This window comes from Vanessa tameamea, chromosome 3 (assembly GCF_037043105.1).
Source record: "Vanessa tameamea isolate UH-Manoa-2023 chromosome 3, ilVanTame1 primary haplotype, whole genome shotgun sequence".
NCBI lineage: Eukaryota > Metazoa > Arthropoda > Insecta > Lepidoptera > Nymphalidae > Vanessa > Vanessa tameamea.
In genome coordinates this window covers 1,761,377-1,785,722 of record NC_087311.1, presented here as the reverse complement: position 1 = coordinate 1,785,722, position 24,346 = coordinate 1,761,377, and the positions used below count along the sequence as shown (strand labels likewise).

The 24,346-nt window shown below is 31.9% G+C and overlaps 2 protein-coding genes across 3 annotated transcripts in view; one reads left to right on the top strand and one right to left on the bottom strand.

Moving 5' to 3' along the window:
- LOC113397206 (glycine receptor subunit alphaZ1) overlaps positions 1–8,623 on the top strand; it is a 30,935-nt gene extending 22,312 nt beyond the window's left edge. Inside the window, exons 10-12 of one of the 2 annotated variants that reach the window (XM_026635441.2) lie at positions 14–154; positions 616–798; positions 8,298–8,623. In XM_026635441.2, coding sequence (XP_026491226.1) covers positions 14–154; positions 616–798; positions 8,298–8,447 — 474 coding nt within the window. In that variant the 3' untranslated portion in view covers positions 8,448–8,623. The remainder of the gene's footprint in view (positions 1–13; positions 155–615; positions 799–8,297) is intronic. The other variant, XM_026635442.2, reaches the window with a different exon arrangement.
- Positions 1–24,346, bottom strand: part of LOC113395457 (proton-coupled amino acid transporter-like protein CG1139) — a 225,368-nt gene that overhangs the window by 139,279 nt on the left and 61,743 nt on the right. The window lies entirely within an intron of this gene.

Here is a 24,346-nt window from a genome sequence, read left to right as displayed (position 1 = left end):
ATTATATTTTCAGGCTCTTGACCTTTGGATGGCAGGATGCATGATGTTTGTCTTTGCCGCCCTAGGAGAGTTTGTGGTGGTTAAGGTGTTAGATAAACAATATCAGATGAACAAATCCAAAGCGCAAGAATCCATGCCAAGAATCATACCAGTGGTCAGTATTAAACACTCGATATTATCAGAATTTAATATTCTCTTTAATAGTTCTACCATATTTCTAAAAATATAATTTCGTAAACTATTTATTTTTGTTTTTAAGCAAAACTAATCTCGTGATCAATATTTCCCTTCACGTATTTTTTTTTAATATAAGTTGGCGACGAGCTAATTGTAAGTGGTCTCCACCGCCAATTGACAATGGTGCTGTAAGAAATATGCGCCAATGCGCCACCAACCTTGGGAACTAAGATGTTATGTTAGATCCTTTGTTGGCTGACTCACTCACCCTTCAAACCGGAACACAACAATACTGAGTACTGCTGTTTGGCGGTAGAATATCTGACGAGTGGATGGTGTCGGGATCCAATATCGTGTCGGACAAAATAAAAGTCTCACATCTATAAAAATGCATTATATTATAGGTATGATTTTAAAATGTTTCGTTATTCCAATAAGCGTCTTAATGGCGAGAAAGGATCTTGTGGAACGGTCGCCGCGTGGGAGGGAAGTGCGGTTCGATGTAGGAAGGTGGACCTTACATCGCCTACATCTCCCCCCGCAACAACGCCCGCAGTGCATCCTGCCCCAGGCGCTCCCACACATCTGGTCGGCGTTGAGAGAAGACAAAGCATATTACAGGTGGGACAAAATTATCTTTAAGCGCTTTGAAATAGAAGATAATGAGAAAAAATTTAGGTAGATATTTTATTTTTTGTACCGGTATTTACTAAAGGCTCATAAAATTTTATTTATATCTATTCTTATATTCAAATGCAAAGTAGGCATGATGGCAGGGTAGTAGGTAGGTAGGCTTACTACCTTCGCCCAGTTGAAAAATTACTTCTATGAGGTACTCATTTTATGTCACTCATTTAAATATTTATATAAGAATAATATATTTAAACAATTATGGTATATAATTGTAGCGTCGAGCCATGTATTCACCTAGGATTGTCTTCGACTGTATTTTATACACTGCAATAAATCTCATATCTCTGATCCAAATTGATAACATAAAAGATCTTATTAACTGAGTCAATACGTTAATTATTATTTTAATTATTTATTTTGAGATTGAGATTATTTATTAGAGATTTATTCTGCATGAAAAATAATGCAAATATTAATAAGATGTTTGATTTTTAACCTACTTTTATTATTATTATATCTTAAACTTTTACTTTATTTTATTACCTTTTGATTCAGCGTTTAAAACTCAGTTATCATTAAAATTCAGAGTTTAAACAATTACCAAGCTGATAATTTATTGAATGAAAATCACAAAAACATTTTACATGTCCGGCCCGGGGATTAAAACTAGGACTTCACATCTGCGGCCTTAGAAGGCTAGACCAACAAGGCTATCAGAAGCTACGAGTATAATTCAATTCTTAAATACGAGTATATTGTTACAAATTCTTACATTAACATTTCTTAATACCGAATATTATTAATATTAAGAAATTAATATTCGTTAGCCAAAAATGTATTTTGATTTATTTAATATACGTTTTGTAGTGTAATATTAATTTTATATATAGTTCTGGAAGAACGCCACCTGATACTAAAAGATCTATACAGATTGGTGGATAGTACCAAGTAAAGTAAGCTGTGCACTCAATAACTGGCATCAAACTTAGTAAAAACACTTCACAAAACCTAAAATTATATCACATATACAATTTTGTATTGTATTGTAATGCAAGTTGCATTGCACTCGAATGGTAATACCGGTCTTTTTATTATAAATGCCTATAGTTCATGATTGTTATTTAGTTGACCATGTTGTTACCTGTATGTTAAACGTGTTATTAATTTTGTCGTTGATACAAAAAGCGACTAACTGCATCCATTATTTCCAATCCATAAGCAAATCATATGTTCCTAGAGAACAAAAATATTAAAAATAAAAAACTTAAAAATAAAAGAAAATTAAAAATTCAATAAGGATTTCAACTCGATTTAAATTACATTTCATGAAAATGTTTTCGTAAATGACTTTTAAAGTTCAGCTTTAATTATGTACACTAATTGAGTAGTATCAACTATCGTTAGTTGTGCAACTTTTCTAATACAGTATATTGCGGAAGTGAGTATAATTAGTCTAAATAGACGTATATCATTCTTTTTTTCTTTTTTTTTTATTTACTTTACAACATCCACGGGCTCACAGTTGCCCGTGCCTTTTTTTACATTTTATTTTTATAAATTGTGGCGTTATTTTATATTTTTACTGAACATCAGCAGATCTTCGCTGAACTTCGACCTTGTCGTCTTCTTGGAAGACGTGGTCCACACTGACATTTTTTTTTTTTCAATTTAAATATATCATTCTTAATATACTGCAGTATCAGTTACATAAGAATCAACATTGTTATAATGTCGTCCACACCGATTACGCAGGACATATAGGTCACAGGTCTCAATTGCCTCACTCTCATAAGTTGATGGGAAGGCAAATCCGATACGAGAGGAAAATGTGCTTTCTGAAGTGCGTGAGGATACACACCTCTTCTAGACTCCGGACTACTACTGAGATTTTTTTGGCAGAAAAACTCAATTTTTTTTATCGGCCCGACCTGGGGCTTGAACCCGAGACCTCGAGTTGTGTGTTCTCTCGATCCATTAGACCAACAATGTAGTCAATTAAATTCAACATTGTATAATGTTGACTCAAATAAATATTGTAATTTAATAGGTAAACATTTGTAGCGCTTAAAACCAAAAAAATATTTGATATAAGCAAGTTTTATATTAAAACCGAAATCATAACAGTAATACTCACTTGCTTATGATTCGTCAAGAAACCATCACTTCCACAAACCATCTAATCAAAATAACTTTCGACCTGAGAAAAAAGGGCGAAAGAAACTGAAAGGGATAAATATTTTTTCTTATACTTTGATTTACAATGAAATGAAAAACAAAACGTTTTTCCCTGAAATGGGCTGATGGTGATCGTATTTGCAATGTGTAGCATCATGTGGAACACCTCCAATTTTTAATACATTTTAACACACAAACGTTATCTTCGATCACCAAATTGTCTCACAAAAGAGTTACACCTCATATAACCGAATAGGAAAGGTTAGATTTTAAGCTTTTTCGGGCATCGTTATATATTCTTATCGGTTTCTTTAAAAAATAATAAATTCTTAGCAGACAATACGACATCCAATAGAAATAATTCAATCATCGGTGACGCAGCTAGGCGGATAAAGGCTCTCAGGGTCGGCGTTGAAAAAATTATGAGGGTCTGCCCGAAGTTTAATAACAGATAAGACGTATAAATGTATCATGACATTTCGTAGAGAAGACGTATACTTTACGCGTAATTTTATTTTCTTCGAGTCCCAATTTAATATCGCTTATAACAAAGTGGGTACGACTGGTCATTATTTTGGTATACCCCTTTTGGAAAAGTAAAATCTAGTTCGATAAACGCTTTCCTATTGCTTTATGGAGCCCTGTTGTACTGCACCGCCTTGCCCTTTGATAACTACTCTGATGTCAGATATAAAGGGAAAAACTATATACAGGCAGTCCACGTACTTTCCAAGGATTGAGATCATACGGGTATAGACTCGACCAAAACTGAGCTCATTCCCGCTTCTGGTCGACGTTTATCTTTGGTATTATAGGCTGGTAATTGAACATTTAGCATTCAAAATAAACATAATATTTACTTTGATAACTAAATTATTTATTATATGCAATTCTTTAAACTTTATATTTTTTAAATACAAATAAAAAAAAAAATGCTATTTGTATTTCAATTGTTAACTAGGTATATTTGCTATCAAATATTGACAGGCACATTTCAAATGAAATTAACAATGCCTAATTAAAACAATAACGGTAATATTATCATAAGTCGAGATTTTATTCCATATATTTATAAAAAAAAAAAAAAACAAAAAACTGCAATATTCATTTACAAAATTACTGACGTTAATGAAAACAAATCCACAATTTATAATTTCCAATAAAAATAAATACAAATTAACATAATATATTATATCAATGACCTTTTAATGTATTTTATATCAGAACTAGGGTCTGTACTACATAACTTTTATACTGAAGAAGAAACATAAAAAATAAAATTTTTGTTTTTTTAAGGTTGGGAAAGTTGAAATTCAAGTTTTTTTTCTTTAATATGTAAGTATGTATTACACATAAAAACCTCTTGAATATTATTTATTGATAAAACTGCATTAAAATCCATTGCGTACTTTAAAAGATCAACGCTTACAAACGACGGGAAGCGATTTTTTTTATACTATAGGCAGAAGAGGCAAGTTTTGTTTATAGTTTTCTTAACGAACTACGAAAACTTTTTATCCAATCGATGTGGAACTTCAAAACCGACGTGGCATATATAGGTCGTTATATATATTTGTTGAGATGTTACTTATATATAATTATACTCAGTCCGAGAGAGAATTTAAGGTCCAAAGTTTAGACGATTTTGGACCGAATAAATACTATAAGAAATAAAAAACAAATTGCCTACAGAATCTTTCCTAGATGACCCACAGTAACCAATATTTGATATGTTTTAAAAGGAAAAAATAATTACTAAAACTGCTTAATTCGATTGACATAATATTAATCCTTATCAAAATAAATTATACAATCATCTAGACCGTCTTTTTGCAAATTTTGCAATTCACAGCATTCATTTTAGAAATCTTGCAAAATATTTAAGCGCTTGAAATATACGCCGATTTTATTGAAAGATATATTAGCACACTACAGGTTAAATTGTTTGGCGAATGTCACTAAGGTTAAAAAAATCTTTATTTTACGGTAAAACTGATTATTAACTGGTAATTATAATAAACGAAATAGTAACACTGGATTGGACAGGCTGATTGAGTATCAGTAGTAAAAACTTTTGTAATTTAGGACAATTGTGCTCAAAGGCCGGCCAGAGGTCATTTAACCGAACGTTTTATCAAAACTATTCGAACTATTAGGTATAATTGGCACTTACAGTAACCAATATTTGGGTTACATGTTATAAGGAGTATAGATCACGCACATAACAAAACATAACATGTTATTTTGGGATACAAAAGAATTGTAAGGACTGTAAGGTGTAGGGAGAACAAAAATATTTAAATTTGGAATTATAATTAACACGATTTTTTTTTAAATATAGCCAATAATTCCAAATAATACAGCCAAATCAGTTCAAACCTTAAAATTTATGATGGAATTAAGAAACTCACATTCGTACATAAACAAAATTGAAGATTTTACATTATTGAAAACTTTCAAGGTAATCTTATAAATATGTCCAGCAATCTGTCGCTCGAGACTTATTCGAATAGTCTTCAAAGTTACTCGTAGTTGAATTGACTCGTACCCCACTTAGCTACTGTAACTTGGTTGAACCATTTCCGATCATTTGCGGTTTGCGGTGCCCCATAATTCAACGTATCCTCGTAACCGGTTGAATGCCTTTGCAACGAATAGAGTACAAACATAGAAACATTAATTTTATATATTATCTATTTATTTAAAATGATTTTACACTAAACAAACTAGACAAGGTTACACTTTAAACTTTATTAGTAGATGTCGAGGGGGGTGGAAGACGATCGAAAACGTGGATCAGCTGATAGACACAGATTTAAATGTACTAGAAGCACTGATGTAAGATGAGCTTGATTTATGTTTATAATTTATTAATCTGCTCGGTGTGAGATACCGTATGTGTATGAAATACAATCTGCATTGGAACAGCGTAATGGAATAAACAATAACACAAAAATAACACAATAAACAAAAAAAATGCCCCACAAGTAAGACATTTGCAGACTTCCTTGTTTATATAGTAACTATAAAATAACTGTGAAGTGTAAAATACTAACTTGGCTGCTAATATTGATATACGTATCACAGAAGTACAAATATTTTCAAAGAACTAAGGTTTAATACATTCAGTTACATTTTTATTACGCATGTTTGTTTTGAATGGACTGGACTGTATATTTAAATTCGTGATATTGTCACGTACCAAATGAAATATTTATAAAAAATATATTTAAATATTAGTAGGCTGATGGGCAACCTGGTGGTTAGTGATCTTCACCGCTCATACGCATTGGCTCTGTTAGAAATATTAACCATTCCTTAAATCACCAATGGGGAAAAAACCTTGGGAACTAAGAAATTATATTCATATCTAGTCCCTGTAGTTGCAATGGCCCCTTCAAGCTGGAACGCAATATTAAGTATTGCTAATTATGGGGTAGAACATCTGATGATTGACTGGTAACTCCCCAGACGGACTTGCACAAAACCCTACCACCAAAATGTTATAATAATAAATATTTGTGTTATGTATAATATGTTAAATATTAAATATTGGACAACATCACATTCATTACTCTGATCCCAATGTAAGTAGCTAAAGCACTTGTGTTACGGATAGTCAGATGTAACGACGGTACCACAAACACCCAGACCCAAGATAACATAGAAAACTAGTGAACTTTTTCTACATCGACTCGGCCGGGAATCGAACCCGGGACCTCGGAGTGGCGTGCCCATGAAAACCGGTGTACACACTACTCGACCACAAAGGTCGTCAATAAGTGTGCTAGTACTTAACTTGCCATCATTTTTTACTTTGATAATGACAATTATAAAACATTCAACATCAATCAATCAATATCAGTTGATAATAGTCATCGTGACGTTAACGTATCCTGACCGCTTTCAATCACAGCTTCCATTTTTAACGTAGAATATACAACTGAGCAGTTTACACTCCACCTTAACTCTTAGAATCTGAAGGGACGGTGATATAACACGATCGAAAAAGTTCAGATGCAAAACCAATGGCATAACGTGCTTCCGAAGACTCCGAATCTGCAGCCTAATAAGTTAAATACAAAGACAACAGAGTCTAAATCTCGTCCCCATACATCAACGTTTATATTAAACAATATTAACGCATCTGTTAAAACTTCATAAACGTTAACAAAGGTGAACACAACATATAACTACCGCGATATTATATTATGGAAGTTTAACAATTTTTTTCATCTTCCTTGTAGCGTTACAAACAAAAATCCGTCCGTCCCATTTCAGTTTTATTCTGAAACGTGACAAATAGACCTCGAAGAATATTCTTCTTTGTGAAAAAATTCAATTAAAATGTTAGAACTTTTCTTTTATTTTATTTTCTGCATAAAGCAATCCAACATCAAATTAATACCCAGCAGATATTTACAAACAAACTAAACTTAATTTTGTTTTAACGTGCACCAATTTATAATTGTTTAATTCGAAATATAATATACAACAATATCTTTTTTGTCTACAGAAGATAAAATTATTTTTTTATTTTAATTAAATGTTTAAGAATAGATTTATAAAACATCTCGAAGAATATAATAAAAACAATTAAATTGATAATATTCATTTCAAAAATTAGTGTAGCATTTGTACATATCACAAATAATGCAAGGACGGACAAAAGCAAAAGGCAAAATGTAGTAAATACCTAAATTGATCAGAGAATACATGCAAAAATACAACAGAAAAGATAATAAAATTAAACAAAAATAGCAACAATGAGCAAAGTCCCGCACGAACCTAAATACTTATCAGGAAAAATATGTATAACTCGTTTACTGGTCCTACAGCAAGTTTTAAATCTTATATCTAACAAATAGTACATTTTCAAACTTCTGAACATCGTTATATTTACATTAGCAGCCTGTAAATTTCCCACTGCTGGGCTAAAGGCCTCCCCTCTATTTGAGGAGAAGGCTTGGAGCATATTCCACCACGCTGCTCCAATGCAGGTTGGTGGAATACACATATGACAGAATTTCGTTGAAATTAGACACATGCAGGTTTCCTCACGATGTTTTCCTTCACCGCCGAGCACGAGAAGAATTATAAACACAAATTAAGCACATGAAAATTCAGTGGTGCCTGCCTAGGTTTGAACCCGAAATCATCGGTTAAAATGCACGCGTTCTAACCACTGGGCCATCTCGGCTCACTTCTGAACAAAGACATTCAAAAGCATTCAAACGTAAAATTAAAATAAAACACTAGATTCAAGCAATTACCATTATTAACGACTTAATCTAAAATTATCTATATTTCAGGTTGCTTGGCTAGACGCTGATACAGGTCAAGAAAGAGTGCTGTGGCGTGAAATCGATAAGTTATCCAGGGTTGTATTTCCAGCGCTATTTCTTCTTTTCGTCACGATGTACTGGCCGGTTCTTCTGCTGAAAACTAAAGCTTCATCATAACATTATATACCTGTTTACAAGGGCGTCAGGTGGTGGCATGAATAAAAAGAGATATCTATTATAATAAAAAATATCGGAAGAAGTAAAGAGAGAAAAATATTAGATAGAATAGAAAATAAATCATTTCAATGATAGCTAGCAAATGTTACGTATAGATAAATATCTTCTTCTCACTTGTTTGTTACAGCTTATCAAATAAATCAGGTAGTACGTTTAGAAGTGGAAGAATTATTATTATAATTATTCTTTTTGGACTATTTATCTCCCAAATAATGAGGCAAATATTCCAGTCACACGGGTCAATGACCAAGTGTATCTGGGGAGTGAAAAAGTCAGTCAGTACAGTCAGTCAGCTCATTATCAGATTCTAAAAACTTACGTACTATTCGACAAGTATTTAATTAATTATTATTATTATTATTATATTAGTTATCACTACTTATTATAAAAAATTAAATAACATTGATAAAATCACAATTAAAATAATTGATTTATTCAAGTAGATTATTTTTGAATCGTCACGTCAGTTACAATGAATCTAACGCTACCTTTTGTTTGGATTGTTGAATCTACCGTGGAGAGTCTGCAAGAAACTTATACATGAAATAAATGGTGCTTTAGAATGGAAAAAATATAATGACCGTCAGATATAAAGCAAGCGATAGATACCTTAATGATATTATATAATGCCGACCGACTGGCGCTGTTATAGCAAACTTAATGTTGATGTAGTAGTTACAAGTTAGATTCCCATTAGAGTTGCAGATAGTGAAAAACAATTACCTTGATAAGAGATGTGATCGTCCATTCGAACTATTAGGAAAGGACTAGTCTAACTTCAAAATTAGTTTACTTGTAATTTCATTGTCTAAAAAATTGTTCATTTTCTAATGAACATCAAGCAAGAATTTTGAGTATTTAAAATACGAAATACCAAATCAGTGTGCATGAAGAAAGAAAACAAGTTAAAACGCTTTGCGTAAAACTATTTCTATAGTGCTTTCTATTCAAAAGTTAATATAAAACATCATGATGAAAATATGAAAATACGAGCATGTATCAAACAGTTTAAACGGTTTAATCAATTAAAATTAATACGAAATTAAAGTCAGATCAGATATAGAGTGTAAACAATTTTAAAACAAGATAATCGATTCCAGTGATACTTCAGGAGATATAAAATAGAAATGTATATACATATTTAAAGGTAGTACGAATTTCAGAGTTTTATTATAAAAAATATTAGGCCGTGAACTCCTAAAGAACGATACATCGTCGAATGATACCTACGAATATACAAAATGAAGTAAACATAGAAAATTACTTCAAATACATTTATTGTATACAATGAATATGATAAAAACGGATTACACTGATATGACGCGAGTGTCAAGCGTGGCATACATTAGTGGATTAAGCTAGAAGCACTAGCATAAAATAAGTATATTATATTCAAAACAATACTTTAATGCAACTATAGCCGCGTCAAAGAAAGACTATAAACCGTCCTCAAGGAAATAGGTACCTCAATTGGCCTTGGTCTGGTATCAATCTAACCGAAAAAAAAAACTGTTAAATATCACAACGCATACAAGAAGACCTACGTATTTAATATACATTCAAAAATAGTCACTGTGGTGTCAAAGAGTTATAAAATATTTTCTATAAAACCACAAATCTATTCCAGTTTTATAATTCATAAAGTTAATTAATTAATTAATACATCCAAAGTTGGAAATAAGCATGGCAAATATACCAATTGTATAAATAAACTCAAGTTTGCCCTAAGGATTGTTATACAATGTACACAGTTTAATGTAAATATAAAACTTGATTATAATAGTAGACCTAAAAGCATTCTACGAATTACTCTAAAGATCTAAAAGCTAGAACTTAAACAGTCATATTATATTTAACGTGAATAGGTACAAAGAGCCAAAGTTACAAAATACTTGAATAACTGAGAAATGGAATCAAATAATTACTGATCCCTTCTAAGATTAAGTCACATATCCCCACCGTAAGCCTTGGGCTTAGAACGTGCGTCCTTAGTGACTCAGACTGAGGCATCAAAGTCTAGGCCAGATTTGTAAACTATTTCCTTGAGAATATTTCGATTTGGTACCATCGCCATACTGGCAAAACCGTCTCGGGTTCCCTGATGCAAGCACAAATACACGGACAGACATTATTGTGTAAAATATTTTTAGTCTGTATTGACAATATTATGTATAGACTATTATTTAATAATGTCATGACATTACTGTTTTGAAAAATTAGCTCATAATATTTTCCGATAAATTCCGTGTGATACGCTTTTATCTCATTTGTAACAAGTAACAGAATAAAAGAAGTATATTTGTAGACAGATCAGCATTACTATTCTGTAAGAACCCACTTTGTATCTCACTCATGAAATATTGAAAACCGAATAACCGGGTGATGTGATCGCTTTTGTGCAGTCCCTCACTCGGAGTATTCGCTTGTAATGTTACAATCTAGAATCGTTTTAGAGCATTCGACTGCAGTCGAGTCAGCTGTTACTACAATGTCGGACAAATTACTGGTTGCATACTGTAATGCTCAGTTTTTCGTTCTCACTTATGTAAAACTCGAATCTGAGCTGTTGCAACGCAAACGAATGTTCCCGATTAGGGCCCCTCTTCAATGTTATCGATTAATGTAACATATATATTTTTTGACGTTTCACGAGTGTGTTCTGCGTTGAGTTTCGAGTTTGTTCTTCCAGAATGGCTTTGCTATTAGCCTAATAGAGCTTATGTCGTTAATGTAATAAGGTCCACTTTCATGCCTTATTTTGTTTAGAAATTTTTAGATATTAATATATTATATTATGATACGATATATGTATGTGACAGAAAATTTTGCTTTTGATATTTATTACATAGATGTGTTAAATAGTAAACATATACTTATATATGAAGATATCAGAATAAATAATGAGTTCGAAGTAATTAACTATAAAAAGTAAGTAATTCGCTTTAAATGTTCCATGAACGTTTTAAGAATTCAATCATTTTAATTGCAACTAGATAGAAAAGAAGCACATTACAGTCCGAATCACCTTTTTTTAAAAAAAGAACAGCATTCGTTTCCTTATCTTGTACGAAGTAATGCCTTCGTAATAAAGATTTATTTCTATATATTGTAAGTACTTTTTCGTTTCATCTATGCAATCAAAGACTTAAAATTTGATGTGTAAAGTGACTAAACAAAGTATTATTGTTTACGTTAAAGGATTTGAAGTAGGATGATCCCTTTCATCATTTAATAAGACAAAAATTTAAATTGTGCAAGTTAATGTTGTATTGGCTAACATTGGACTGTTTGTCGGTATCATGTGATGTACATGTACATGTATGTACATTTTGACGTACACGAAAATTTTGATATTGGAAAAAAATTAAGCACAATGGAATGAAATTAATTATTATTTATAAAATGGTTAAAATTCGAAAAAAGCTTGTTGTCAAAGACGTATTTTAATTATGTTTTTTAATTTGACAAAAATATGATAAATTCATTTACTAAAGTAGATTTTTGTAACGCATGTTTTAATTTCTGTTAATATGATATCTTATATTCGTATGTTAAAAAATAAAGTCCACAAACTGTTAACATTTTGTAATACTTATTCAGCATAAAGTTCTGCAATATCACTCAGCTTTAATTAATTGTTATAGTTTGTATCATATTGTATAGTATAGTATTTACGTCGTTACTAAACTTTAATAGTTAATAAGTAAAGGGCAGCGCACATTGAAGATTTAGATTAATACAAATAAATGGGCCAGCTGAAAAAAAGAACGCTTATTAATGTCCTAATGCTATTTATAACATATAATCTTATCGTTCTAACACAAATCTGTCGGCACAAAAAGATCTACAATGTGCGGGTCATATCATGATTATGGCAGGAAAGATTTAATTTCATCAGGCACGTATATATTGAGCCAATGACTGGCGACAACGTCACTGGACAAAAATAACGTTGTCAAGAATTGAGCGTTCTGTATTTGAACTCCGGTGCCATCCAGTGTCAGGTGCAACTTTGTAGTTTGTACATACATATGTTCAGCGTTTGTGTTTATCTATAACAACACGATCCAGGACCTCATCCTCTGACGATTTTCGACAATCACTGTCTCAATAACCTGCTTATATTCAAGCGTTGATTTAAAGATAATTATTATTATTAATTTTAGTTATAAGACTGCTTTATTAATTAACGTGATTAGCACAAAAAATGTGAAAAGTGAGAATGTGATATGTTTTGTAAGTTTTCAATATTGTATTATTTATGGTGGATGTACACACTCGCTGAGGCTTTTGTGATGGTGGCTGGGTGCAGAAAGCAATCAGCGAATACTTGTTCACTAAATTATTTTTTGTCATCCAAGATATTTAGGAATTTATTTGAATATAGAAAAATCGCTATGAAATCTTATTTTTTTTTTCGTCATTTTGACATTTATCGATCCCTGATGCGAGCCGTAGTGAATGTAAAACGAGTCTGCGGAAAGTCCTGTCACCCTTTATAAGCGTCAGAGCAAGTGTATACATCCATATAATATCTCGAAAATTTCTGGTATTTATTTTAGTTTTGTAGTTTTCTTTTTATTAATTCGAGTTAAGATTCAGTAAATGAGTAATAATAAAATTTGCAAAAGAGGTTTTAGTTTAAATGTCTAATATCAAAAATATTTATACAATTTCATACCATGAAACAATAATTATTGGTACATTGGTATATATTTTAATTATCCATTTCGATTTTAAAATAAGTTTATTATTGTACTATAATTTGAAATATATATTTTATATTTGTCGGTTAGTTCTTAATTTTACTAATGCATAATTTTGTTTAAATCATTAGATTAATGCTTTAGGCACCTATAAATGTTGTTTAGGGGGTGAGTTGTTAAATAATGCTGCGTCTTCTTCTGTCGAATGACAATACAATGATGACGGACAGAGAAATCCGTGTACTCTAACACCGGCTAAACAACGATTATAAATAAGGCCAAAAACATTTTAGATTATAAGTGATGATAGATGTCTTGTTTCCAAAGTTTGTTATTTATTTTCTTTGATATTTCTTAGAAGAATTAAAAGTATTGAAACGATATTTTATTGTTTAATTTTGAAATTTTGTTCTATTTTTAAAAATTATGAGGAGCTATAAAAAATTAAATATTTTGTCTTCATACTAAAAAAAATAGACGAACAATATTTTCAAATTAAAGAGGTGCAGGAGAAGAGCTTTGTGTAAGCCCTACCTAGACCTAACCAAGTGCCACCCACTCATCGTATACCGTACCACAACTACCGTATTCTACCATAAAACAACGATACTTAGCATTGTCTTAGTATCGTAGTAAAGCCGAGATGGTCCAGTGGTTAGAACGCGTGCATCTTAACCGATGATTTCGGGTTCAAACCCAGGCAGGCACCACTGATTTTTCATGTGCTTAATTTGTGTTTATAATTCATCTCGTGTTCGGCGGTGGAGGAAAACATAGTGAGGAAACCTGCATGTGTCTAATTTCAACGAAATTCTGCCACATGTGTATTCCACCAACCCGCATTGGAGCAGCGTGGTGGAATATGCTCCAAAACTTCTCCTCAAAGGGAAAGGAGACCTTAGCCCAGCAGTGGGAAATTTACAGGCTGCTAATGTAATGTATGTTAGTATTGTTGTTTTCCGGTTTGAAGCGTAAGTAAGCCTACCTTTACGATGTAAGGGGTGGTGATTATTACAGTGCAAATGTCCGCAGACGATGTTGACCACTGACCATCAAGTGGCCAAAAATATAAATATAACTTTCTTCGTTTTACAAGCAATGTATGTCTCACATGACTCCTGTCTAAAAATCCTGTTTCCATCCATTTATTCAATACATTTATTTTGTTTTTCTTTATCATTTATTTTGTTTGCTTTGAAACCCTGACATCTGCCGATTCGTTCGAACATATGAGCATTACGTGTATGTGTTCTGTTTTAGCGTAGACATCAATAAATCGTATGAAAAAAAAAAATACGCAAAATAAATGCGATTTGTACAATTCAGTGAAGACTAAAGAATAGGATTTTCGAATATATTTTTTATCATCGAATGTTGTATTCAATAAGGTAGTGGCATATTCAGCGGAATAGAATGGACTCATTCCAAATCTGTCTCGACCGATAAGTGTGATTAAAGGTAAATTATTATTGTAAGCACACCTACCCCCACCCACCATAATTCCACCAACCCGCATTGGAGCAGCGTGGTGGAATATGCTCCATACCTTCTCCTCAACGGGAGAGGAGGCCTTAGCCCAGCAGTGGGAAATTTACAGGCTGTTTATGTACACAGCCTATTCCGACCCCAAAAGTAAAGAGAAATAAGCAAGCTTCACATTAAATTGACGCGATTTTATTGGTCGAGATCATGGATAATCTATTCATTATGGATTCGCAAAATAATGGCGTTTTGAACGACGGCGTAATTGCTGTCGAAAATTTGGAAGTAAAATTAATATTGATATAATAAGCCAATTGGTTTTTTTGTATTGTAATAAAAACAACGATCAATTAACCAATAGCAAATCTCAAATATCTCTAAGTTTTATGTGTAATTGCTCCTTCGGTTTTAATAGAGTGTGAGTAGTTTATTCTAGCGCGTGTAAACTCAATAGTACAGATTATATAACCATCGTAGTGACGGGTTTAAATAACATGAGTTTAGGTAAGTGTGATGTTAATATCTAAAGTAATTAGCAAAAGCTGGTACCGGTTAGCTCATCCGTGTAGATTCAACGTGTTAAATCTTCTTGCAACACTTTGACTGGGCAAATAAAGGTGTTGCTGCACACAGACCCCCAAATATCAACAAGAAGTCGAGTCTTTAACGTACAAGCTATATAAGTTCGTATGGAATGTCTGATTGGATATCACACTGACGACGATATCAATATGACGACCTCCGTGGTCGACTTGTATGTACACCGGTTTTCATGGGTACGTCATTCCGAGGTCCCGGGTTCGATTCCTGGCTGAGTCGATGTAGAAAAAGTTTTCTATGTTGTCTTGGGTCTGGGTGTTTGTGGTACCGTCGTTACGTCTGATTTTCCATAACACAAGTGCTTTACCTACTTACATTGGGATCAGAGTAATGTATGTAATGTTGTCCAATATTTATATATTTATTTATTATTCGTCACAATTCCTAAAAAGTTAAATGATTTACTTCGCTTGTCGTCCGTAAGGTCAATTTTAAATTATATTTGTAATAATTTATTGTATAGTTACTGACATTCGCATCAACGATTCTTCGAGTTGAAATTGGTATAATTATATTAATTGCCTGTTCTATTATATTTATGAGATATAGACATTTGATTAAACATTGATTTATGAGTCAGTACTGTGCGAATACATCGTGGAACATGTCTTACGTATTTTCTCATGCAGTAATTGAATTATTTCGTAACATGTATTTATAAATCTAATTACATTAACAGCCTGTAAATTTCCCACTTCTGGGCTAAGGCCTCCTCTCCCTTTGAGGAGAAGGTTTGGATCATATTCCACCACGCTGCTCCAACGCGAATTGGTGGAAAACACAGTTGGCAGAATTTCATTGAAATTAGACACATGTAGGTTTCCTCTCGATGTCTTCCTTAACCGCCGAGCACGAGATGAATTATAAACACAAATTAAGCACATGACAATTCAGTGGTGCTTGCCTGGGTTTGAACCCGAAATCATCGGTTAAGATGTACGCGTTCTAATCACTGGGCCATCTCGGCGTAGAGTCAAACAGATAATTGTAAAGTCAAAATATATCTACATAAAATGTTTAAAATCAATATGTTATTACAATTGATCACTCAATATTTGAAACAATTTTTTAATAATTAATCTAAAGCTGTTATTTCTCGTTCCCTAATTTGATTTCAAACATAAAAACAATCACTGTGAATTATCTATAAAAGTCAAAAGATAAATATATGCTGTAGCGACTTCTCGAGTATTTTGTAGACTCACAAATATTTTCTTAATTTGCTTTGTTTTTAAACTATCTATATACAAAAAGCGAGGAGTCAATGTTCATTGATTTTTACGCAGAGTAAATAATCATATAATTGTATTTCATTAACATACTTATGGAAATTTGTGGAAAACAGCTACTATTGAGTTACGTTAAATTTACATTCCGAAACGACAGCTTTCTGTTTAATTCTATACTGTAACATAGTGTTTCAAAAGTACTTTATGAGCCTACTCGAACGAAGACCACTTTGATTTGGTTTGATTTGAATAATATAACGATAGATTACACCTTGTGATTGTGACGATCGTATCATCAAAGAAAACGCAAATATAACGCGTAAAAAACATACTATTCACAAAAAGTGAAAGTATCACTTCGTTCGTCGACGAATGTTTAATTGATTATGACATACAAACAAACACTTAGCGTTACGACGTGAACAGTTTGTAAATCTAATTAACATAGTTTATACAATTACGTTTTTACAAGTACTTTGACTTATAATAGAGTGTATTGTCCCCTAATGCTTGTCAAGGTCAATAGGGCGCAGACAATTACTACAAATTACGATCATTTACTGGATATGGTAGATGAATTGCAATCACGATGCAAAACTATGTCATGGTTTTACGAGACAATGCCTTCACGATGTACAATCTCGTAACTGCACACATTATGACAAAACTAATGTAGAAACAAAGTTATATACAACACATTTAAACGACACAAACTTTTAAGCCGTGAAGAAAAAACTTAGAAATAAACATGATTTAAAAGGTTTGAGAGAACATTTAAAAGAAAAGAAAATATTTAAAATATTCTGAACGATTTTTTTAATGGTAGAGGCATTTTAATTGTATATTTTATTGAAATTTTCGACGTTAAAGAAATACCTTTGCAATTACATATCCTAGAAGGAATTTAATAATCACGTATGAAATATTATGAACAATACGTTCATAATTTCATGTCAAACGTAGTAATCATTTTGTTTTATATTCTATAAGTCTTTTATCAAAGAGTAAAAAAGGCAAATTACATTATGTTATACATAACATTGTCATGTTTGCTCCAAGTATTATACTCTTAAACAATTCTTTGCGACACGACACCAATACTCAGCTTAAAGGATGGGATGTTAAGTGGCTCGTGCTTTTATACACTGGGTAACTCAATTTTTAATCTGTAAAATAGATTCTAAGATAAGTCTAAAAAATATGTTATTAATATAATATAAGAATAAGGATATACATATTTAAGTGTACAAGTATATTCTGAAATAGCAAATTTTGTATATTCCATACTAGTATTTCTAGGAATTCTATTTTCATGTTATCAAGCTACTTATAATGACAATACAGTAATATCACAGTATAGATCTGTTTATATTACATATTATGACGTATTTCTGACCTTCCTGAAAGGCAACCGGCAACGCACCTGCAAGCCCCCTGGTGTTGCAGATGTCCATGGGCGGTGGTAGTCACTTTCCATCAGGAGAGCCTCCTGCTCGTTTGCCACCTCCAATAAAAAAAAAAAAGATGTTGGCCAAGCTGAACATACCTCCCTCACCATCACCATCACCATCCCTCACTCTCATTACCGATGAGAAAGCAAATAGAACACGACCAGAAATAGTTTAGACCAACGGCTTTACGTACTTTACGAGGGTGTGTTTACACTTACAACTCCCAGACTCCGGGCTTTTACTGAGATTCGATATAACTTTCGATAACTTTTTCTGATACAAGGAGGTCGTGATCTGTGGCGACTAAATATCTAGCCACTTGACCAAGGTGGTGGTCATATTATATATTATATCTCTTATAGGCAGCAATGACCAGAGGTATAATATGCGTGCAGTGCAACTTACAAAATATATATATATCTATGTTTACAAATTCAACTTAAAATAACACGATGACCATATACTTAAAAATACAGTTATTGTTATGTAACTTCATGTTCAAATGACAGTGTTGAAATAGGTGTGAAAACCAAAGTGAAATCTGTTAACACCATTGCATTTTTTTAATGTCAATACTTTCTTCTACAAAAAAGGAATTATGTTAATTTAATCAAACATCTGAGTGTATCAATTTTAAAATCAATATTGAAGCGAATAACATACAATTGCATGAATTTAATTAGAAAAATTAATATACGCTTTCATACTTAAAGGCAAATATTTGTTTGCCTTTAAGTATATTCGCTTTAATATTGATTTTAAAATTGATACACTCAGATGTTTGATTAAATTAACATATTTCTTTCTTTAGTCCTCTGCACACAGAATTGTACACCATTAAAAAATGTCCTGCGAAGTTATCATCGTCATCGTTAAAACGAAGGCTATATCCGTGATGTGTCAATATTTTCGGCGCACTCTTCAGACTATGACGAATATTAAGAGTCACGGTAAGTATATTACCAATGCAAATATTTAAACGCTTATTGTCTTTACATAGTATAAAACAAAGTCACTTTCGCTGTCCCTATGCCCCTTTGTATGCTTAAATCTTTAAAACTACGCAACGGATTTTGATGCGGTTTTTTTTAATAGATAGTGATTTGAGAGGAAGGTTTTTGTATATAATACATAGACAATATAGTTAAGTAACACTGATAATTTTCAAAGTTTCTAATATGATGTCGTAAATTTATACATTTTTTGCGCTTCCATTGTAAACGCTGACTGAAACCTACTAGATAGATCAAAATAATGTACTACAGAATTGTACACCTCAAAAATGTCTACAAAAAAGTCGGTGATGGTATGTGTCTATCTGTTAGTGATAACCCACAATTAAATTTTTTTGTCATTTATTTTTTACCACAAATATTGGCTAATTTTCGAAGCGATTTTAACCTATACAACATTAATCCTTATCCAATGAAATACCTTAAATACATTGTTGATTTAATATTGGTCTATGTGGCCCTTTACAGCATATGATTTAAATTAATTTTTTCCAAGATATTACAGATTTAAAAATTGCGGAACGTAGCGTTTGCGGTGGTACCGGCCGGCCGGGGCGGCGGGAGCGTGCTACAGGCGCGTCGGAGGCCGCGGGTCTCCCTGTAGCACTTTGAATTTAGCAGCGATCGGACGCGGATATTACCGGAGCTCTCTAGCGAGGGAAATAACAATCCATACTTCCATACTAATATTATAAATGCGAAAGTATCTCTGTCTGTCTGTCTGTCTCGCTTTCACGCCAAAACTACTGGACCGATTTAAATGAAATTTGGTACACAAATAGTCTAGAGCCTGAGAAAGGACATAGGCTACTTTTTATTTGGAAAAAAGTGCTGTAAAGGGTTGAAAAGGGGGATGAAAGGTTGTAAGTTGTTGAAAGTATTGTCATGTTTAGAATTTTTAGAACTAGAAGCATAAAACTTATATTTTAAGCTGTACACTTATAAAATAACATATCATGACACCCACTCAGGAGGGAATTTTGGACATTCTACCCCTAAATGGGTGAAATAGGGGTTGAACGTTCGTATGGATTTTTTTAAGTTAGAAACATGAAACTATTTTTTTGAGCTACTGATTAAAAAGAGTAGATATGTATTGAAGCATTTCTTGATATTTTAGGGCTAAAGGGAAACATAGGTGTTAACATTTCGTATTCAGGTTAGTCTGGAAGTCTGTCATTTTGAAGTTAGAAGCATGAAACTTTATTTTTGTGCCACTGATTAAAAATGAGTTGATTATTATTTAAGCGTTTCTTGATATTTAAGGCCTAAAGGGAAAAATAGGTGTTAACATTTCGTATTCAGGTTAGTCTGGAGGTCTGTCATCTTGAAGTTAGAAGCTCGAAATTTATAAAAAATGAGTTGATTCGCATTTAAGCGTTTCTGGATATTCTACCCTAAGGGCTGAAATAAACACCAATGTGGTATACAAAGAGGTATTACATTAACGTAACATTTTAAGTTAATTTGTAAATATATTCATATTCTACGCGGGCAAAGCCGCGGGTAACAGCTAGTATTTAATAAAATCAAAATTATGGAGTAATGTAAAGTATGGATAAACGACGGATGAGTTAGTTTGCTTAAACTTATTATAACAATGAATGGTGCCTTTCAACTCCGACGTTATCATATAAAATACCGATATCTTTTTAGAGATATTGAAATTTCACTTCTTAAAATAATACAAAACGCAATTGATCACAACAATAATAAACAATGAGAAGTAAGTGAAAACAAACAAAATAAATAGTTCTACTAAACCATATGTAGAAATACATTTCTATATTTAGCTTAGATTTAAACAATATATTTCATTACGTCAATGTCGTAGGCGTTTCTTTTACAACATTTGTATTATAAAGCTTATTTTATTTACCAACAAATTGTTTATTAAAATTTGACATTTACGAAAACGTTATTGTTGCCTAAGAAATAAAATTGATTTGTTTCAGAAACATTGGAACACCCACTAACAGTCGCCAGTTTTATTCTTTTGTGGAATATAAACTAATATTTATATAGCAATTTGTTATATTCGATGATTTTCATTATTTATTGTGTTACCGTCCCGACTTCTTGATGATAAGTATAAAAAAGATTTTGATTTGATGTTATTTTGTAAGAAATAATATATTATTATTTATTAACCGATCTATTCGCCCATGCGGTGTTTACGTATCGTACAATATGTTCGAGTATTTTATCACTTACATTTCGAAGATCGAGAACTAGTACAAGTGTCTGCAGTTTACATATCAAATCTGACAATGTTGCTTTTTAGGAAACGTTAAAATGTATAAATTAGTCATTAAATTGTCATGTGATCAAAGACGAACAAAAAATAAACATAAAATCGCTTCGACTCGATTCGAATTCATTCAAGCCTGATGATGTGTTACTTTTACATACTATAGATATTTTAAATTAAGATGAACCATATTAACTATAATAACAATACAGTTTTTCTTATTAACCTGTTGCATTCGCCGAGCTGTTGCCGTCTTTGGAAAGAATACTTTATCTTAATTCTACCGTTGATACACCATTCCAAAATAAAAAGACAGGTACTTCTGGGTGGAGAAACTAGTTAGCGTCTCTAAACTAATTGTATTAGGGATTCTACGATCTGTCAAACACCTTAAAGTTTGCTCCCGAGGAATTCGATAAAATAGTCTTTGGAACGGCGAATTGACAAGAGAAATTTATGCCACGTCCCAATTCCATTCTAGGTAAATTGTTACCCATTTATCTTGTTAAAGAGTTGCTTGTCTGCGGTTTCATTTATGTGAAAATTCTCGTATCAAAATTCCATAGCCAACATAATATAGAAAAACATTGAATCGATTTGATTATAATTGTCACAGTATATATGTTTCAATGGGAATAACATATCGTTATCTATTCATAGAATTATTCAGGATATTTAGGAAAAGTCATAGTTGAAATAAAAACGATCCAAATTAATATTTTGTACTCGAGGAAGCCTGTATATGGGTCGAAATAATTAGAATCTAGACCAATAATATTATAATTATATTTACTTCATTTAAATTTTTGGGTATAAGGAATATATAGGAGTAGAATCGGGGTCTAATTTAAGGGTGTTGCAGAAGACAGTTGAAAATTATATCTGAGGAAACCAGTTTATAATACGAGCTTTCGTAGCAGTTTTGAGCAGTTTCTTCAAATAATGGTGGTAGATTTTTGACAATCAATAAGCAAGTGTAAACACTTCTATATTGAATAAAGATTTTTGATTTGATTTGATTTGATTTGAATGGCATTCCCAAGGGGTGTCATAATTATGTGGTTTGACCAGTCCTGTTATTGTATGTGGCCAAAACTTTATTATATTAGCAGATGAGGACATTCTGTAATGAAGTGACATGATATTGTCGAAATTGTACATTTTTCCTAAGAAAAATTATTATTTAAATCTTTAGTATCACAAACTAAATGTTTTATTTAATAAATCAATTCAGTTTGAATTAACTTTGATTACCATGACATAGTTTTATATGTAATGTTGTGTACATGTTAACAACTTTTAAAATTATACTTTGAATTTAAAGTGAATACAAAAATCAGACAACTATTGCGAGATTTTATTGCAATCGCTGACAAATCATAAAAACATTTGGACTGCAAAATGCATCTTATCATCAAAATGCATTATATCATATTATTCCGTCAATCCCTAACATATTTGCACAATGTATACTTTGAGCATCAGTGCTCAAATTCTAGCATGTTCTTTACTGCACTTTGCCAGCGATATGCCAGGATCTGCACTGGCCTTGTCTAGATGTTTTAAAGAACATTTTATTGATACACTACATACTAAACTATTTAGAAAAAGCTTGTAAATATACCACCAATACCAATACCAATATAATATGTTGAACCAACTCTCCTCTTATTCGATCAGGCCGCTCGTATGCGGATTAATGGATACTCATATAGCAGAATATAATTAGGATGTTTTCCTTCACGGACTTTTCGTGCTCAGTAAATATAAGATGGAATATTAATACAAATTAGGCACATGGAAACTCAGTGATGATTGCCCAGGTTTTAACCAGCAATTCGTTTATTTTATTTTGTATTTTATGTAAAAGGAAGCTTCCTTTTTGTTAATTATAGAAACAATAAACTAAGTTTTGGTTGTCTAATTTAACCTCAAACAATCTAATTAGACTTTTTAGTGACAGTTTAAGCCTCATGGCCATATTGAGGACAATGATCTATTTATACATAAAATAGTTAGGTGGACGAAAAAACGGACCACCTGATGGTAAGTGGTCAGATTTGTTGGTTTTTAGCGGTAGAAAAAATGACGTGGATGTTATCTACCCAGTCAGACTTCCACAAAGCCCTACCACCAAGTAAGTGATAGTAAGTGATCACAACTATGCCTAATAATTTATGTAAAAAAGTCAGTGAGAGTGATAATCAACAAGGATTAAATAAATTGTTGTTTTTTTTTTATGTATGGAACACGTTCAATTATAGCCCGATCGATTTTAATAGAAGGACGAAATCAATTATTTAAAAAATACCAATTTAGTTGATATGCCTCGATGAATAAGGAAAACGTTATAATAATCAAAGGATACAAGCCTTCATTTATTGATTGACTCAACTTGATTCTTATTCGACAATTTGGAATTTTGCATTATTCGAGTATGTTCTAAATCGTGACTCGTAATGTATAGCTATTTTTGTCGTTTCGAAGTAATTCTGCACATTTGACTATACGATCCTTTTCATGTTTAACGGCATTAGAATGTTTGTTTATGTGAGTTTTATATTAATTATAAATTATGTATAAATAATGCACCATTATCCGTTAAGAAGACATTTAAATAAAATACGAGTACTATGTACTAAAATGTAAAAAAGAATATTTTTGTCTTTTAAAAAATTTTGATTATATTGAATGCATCATAAGCAATTAATTTATTATCGGTTAAATTGTTTGTGTGTTGTATTTGTGATATGTTTTTTTACTCATATTTTAATAAATTCCCATGAGGTAGTTGGTTCCAATCGAGTTCTAGACAAAATTTTGACTAATCTCCATACTTTGTATTCACAATTCGAATCTGTAACTTTTAAAAGAATGTTATCCTTTCTTTGCCATTCGTCCCTTAAATTCTGAGCACAATGAACTTTATATTAAGCGTAACATTATTAATCGACGCCTAATAATAGAATTGATTCAATCTTTACTATTCAGTATAAAAAGTTCTAATAATTAATTTTATAATTAAGATAATGTGATTTTTCTTAATTCCTTTTAATTTTTTAAGACAGACGTACGATTGGATCTCTTGGCGATAAATTACCACTGGA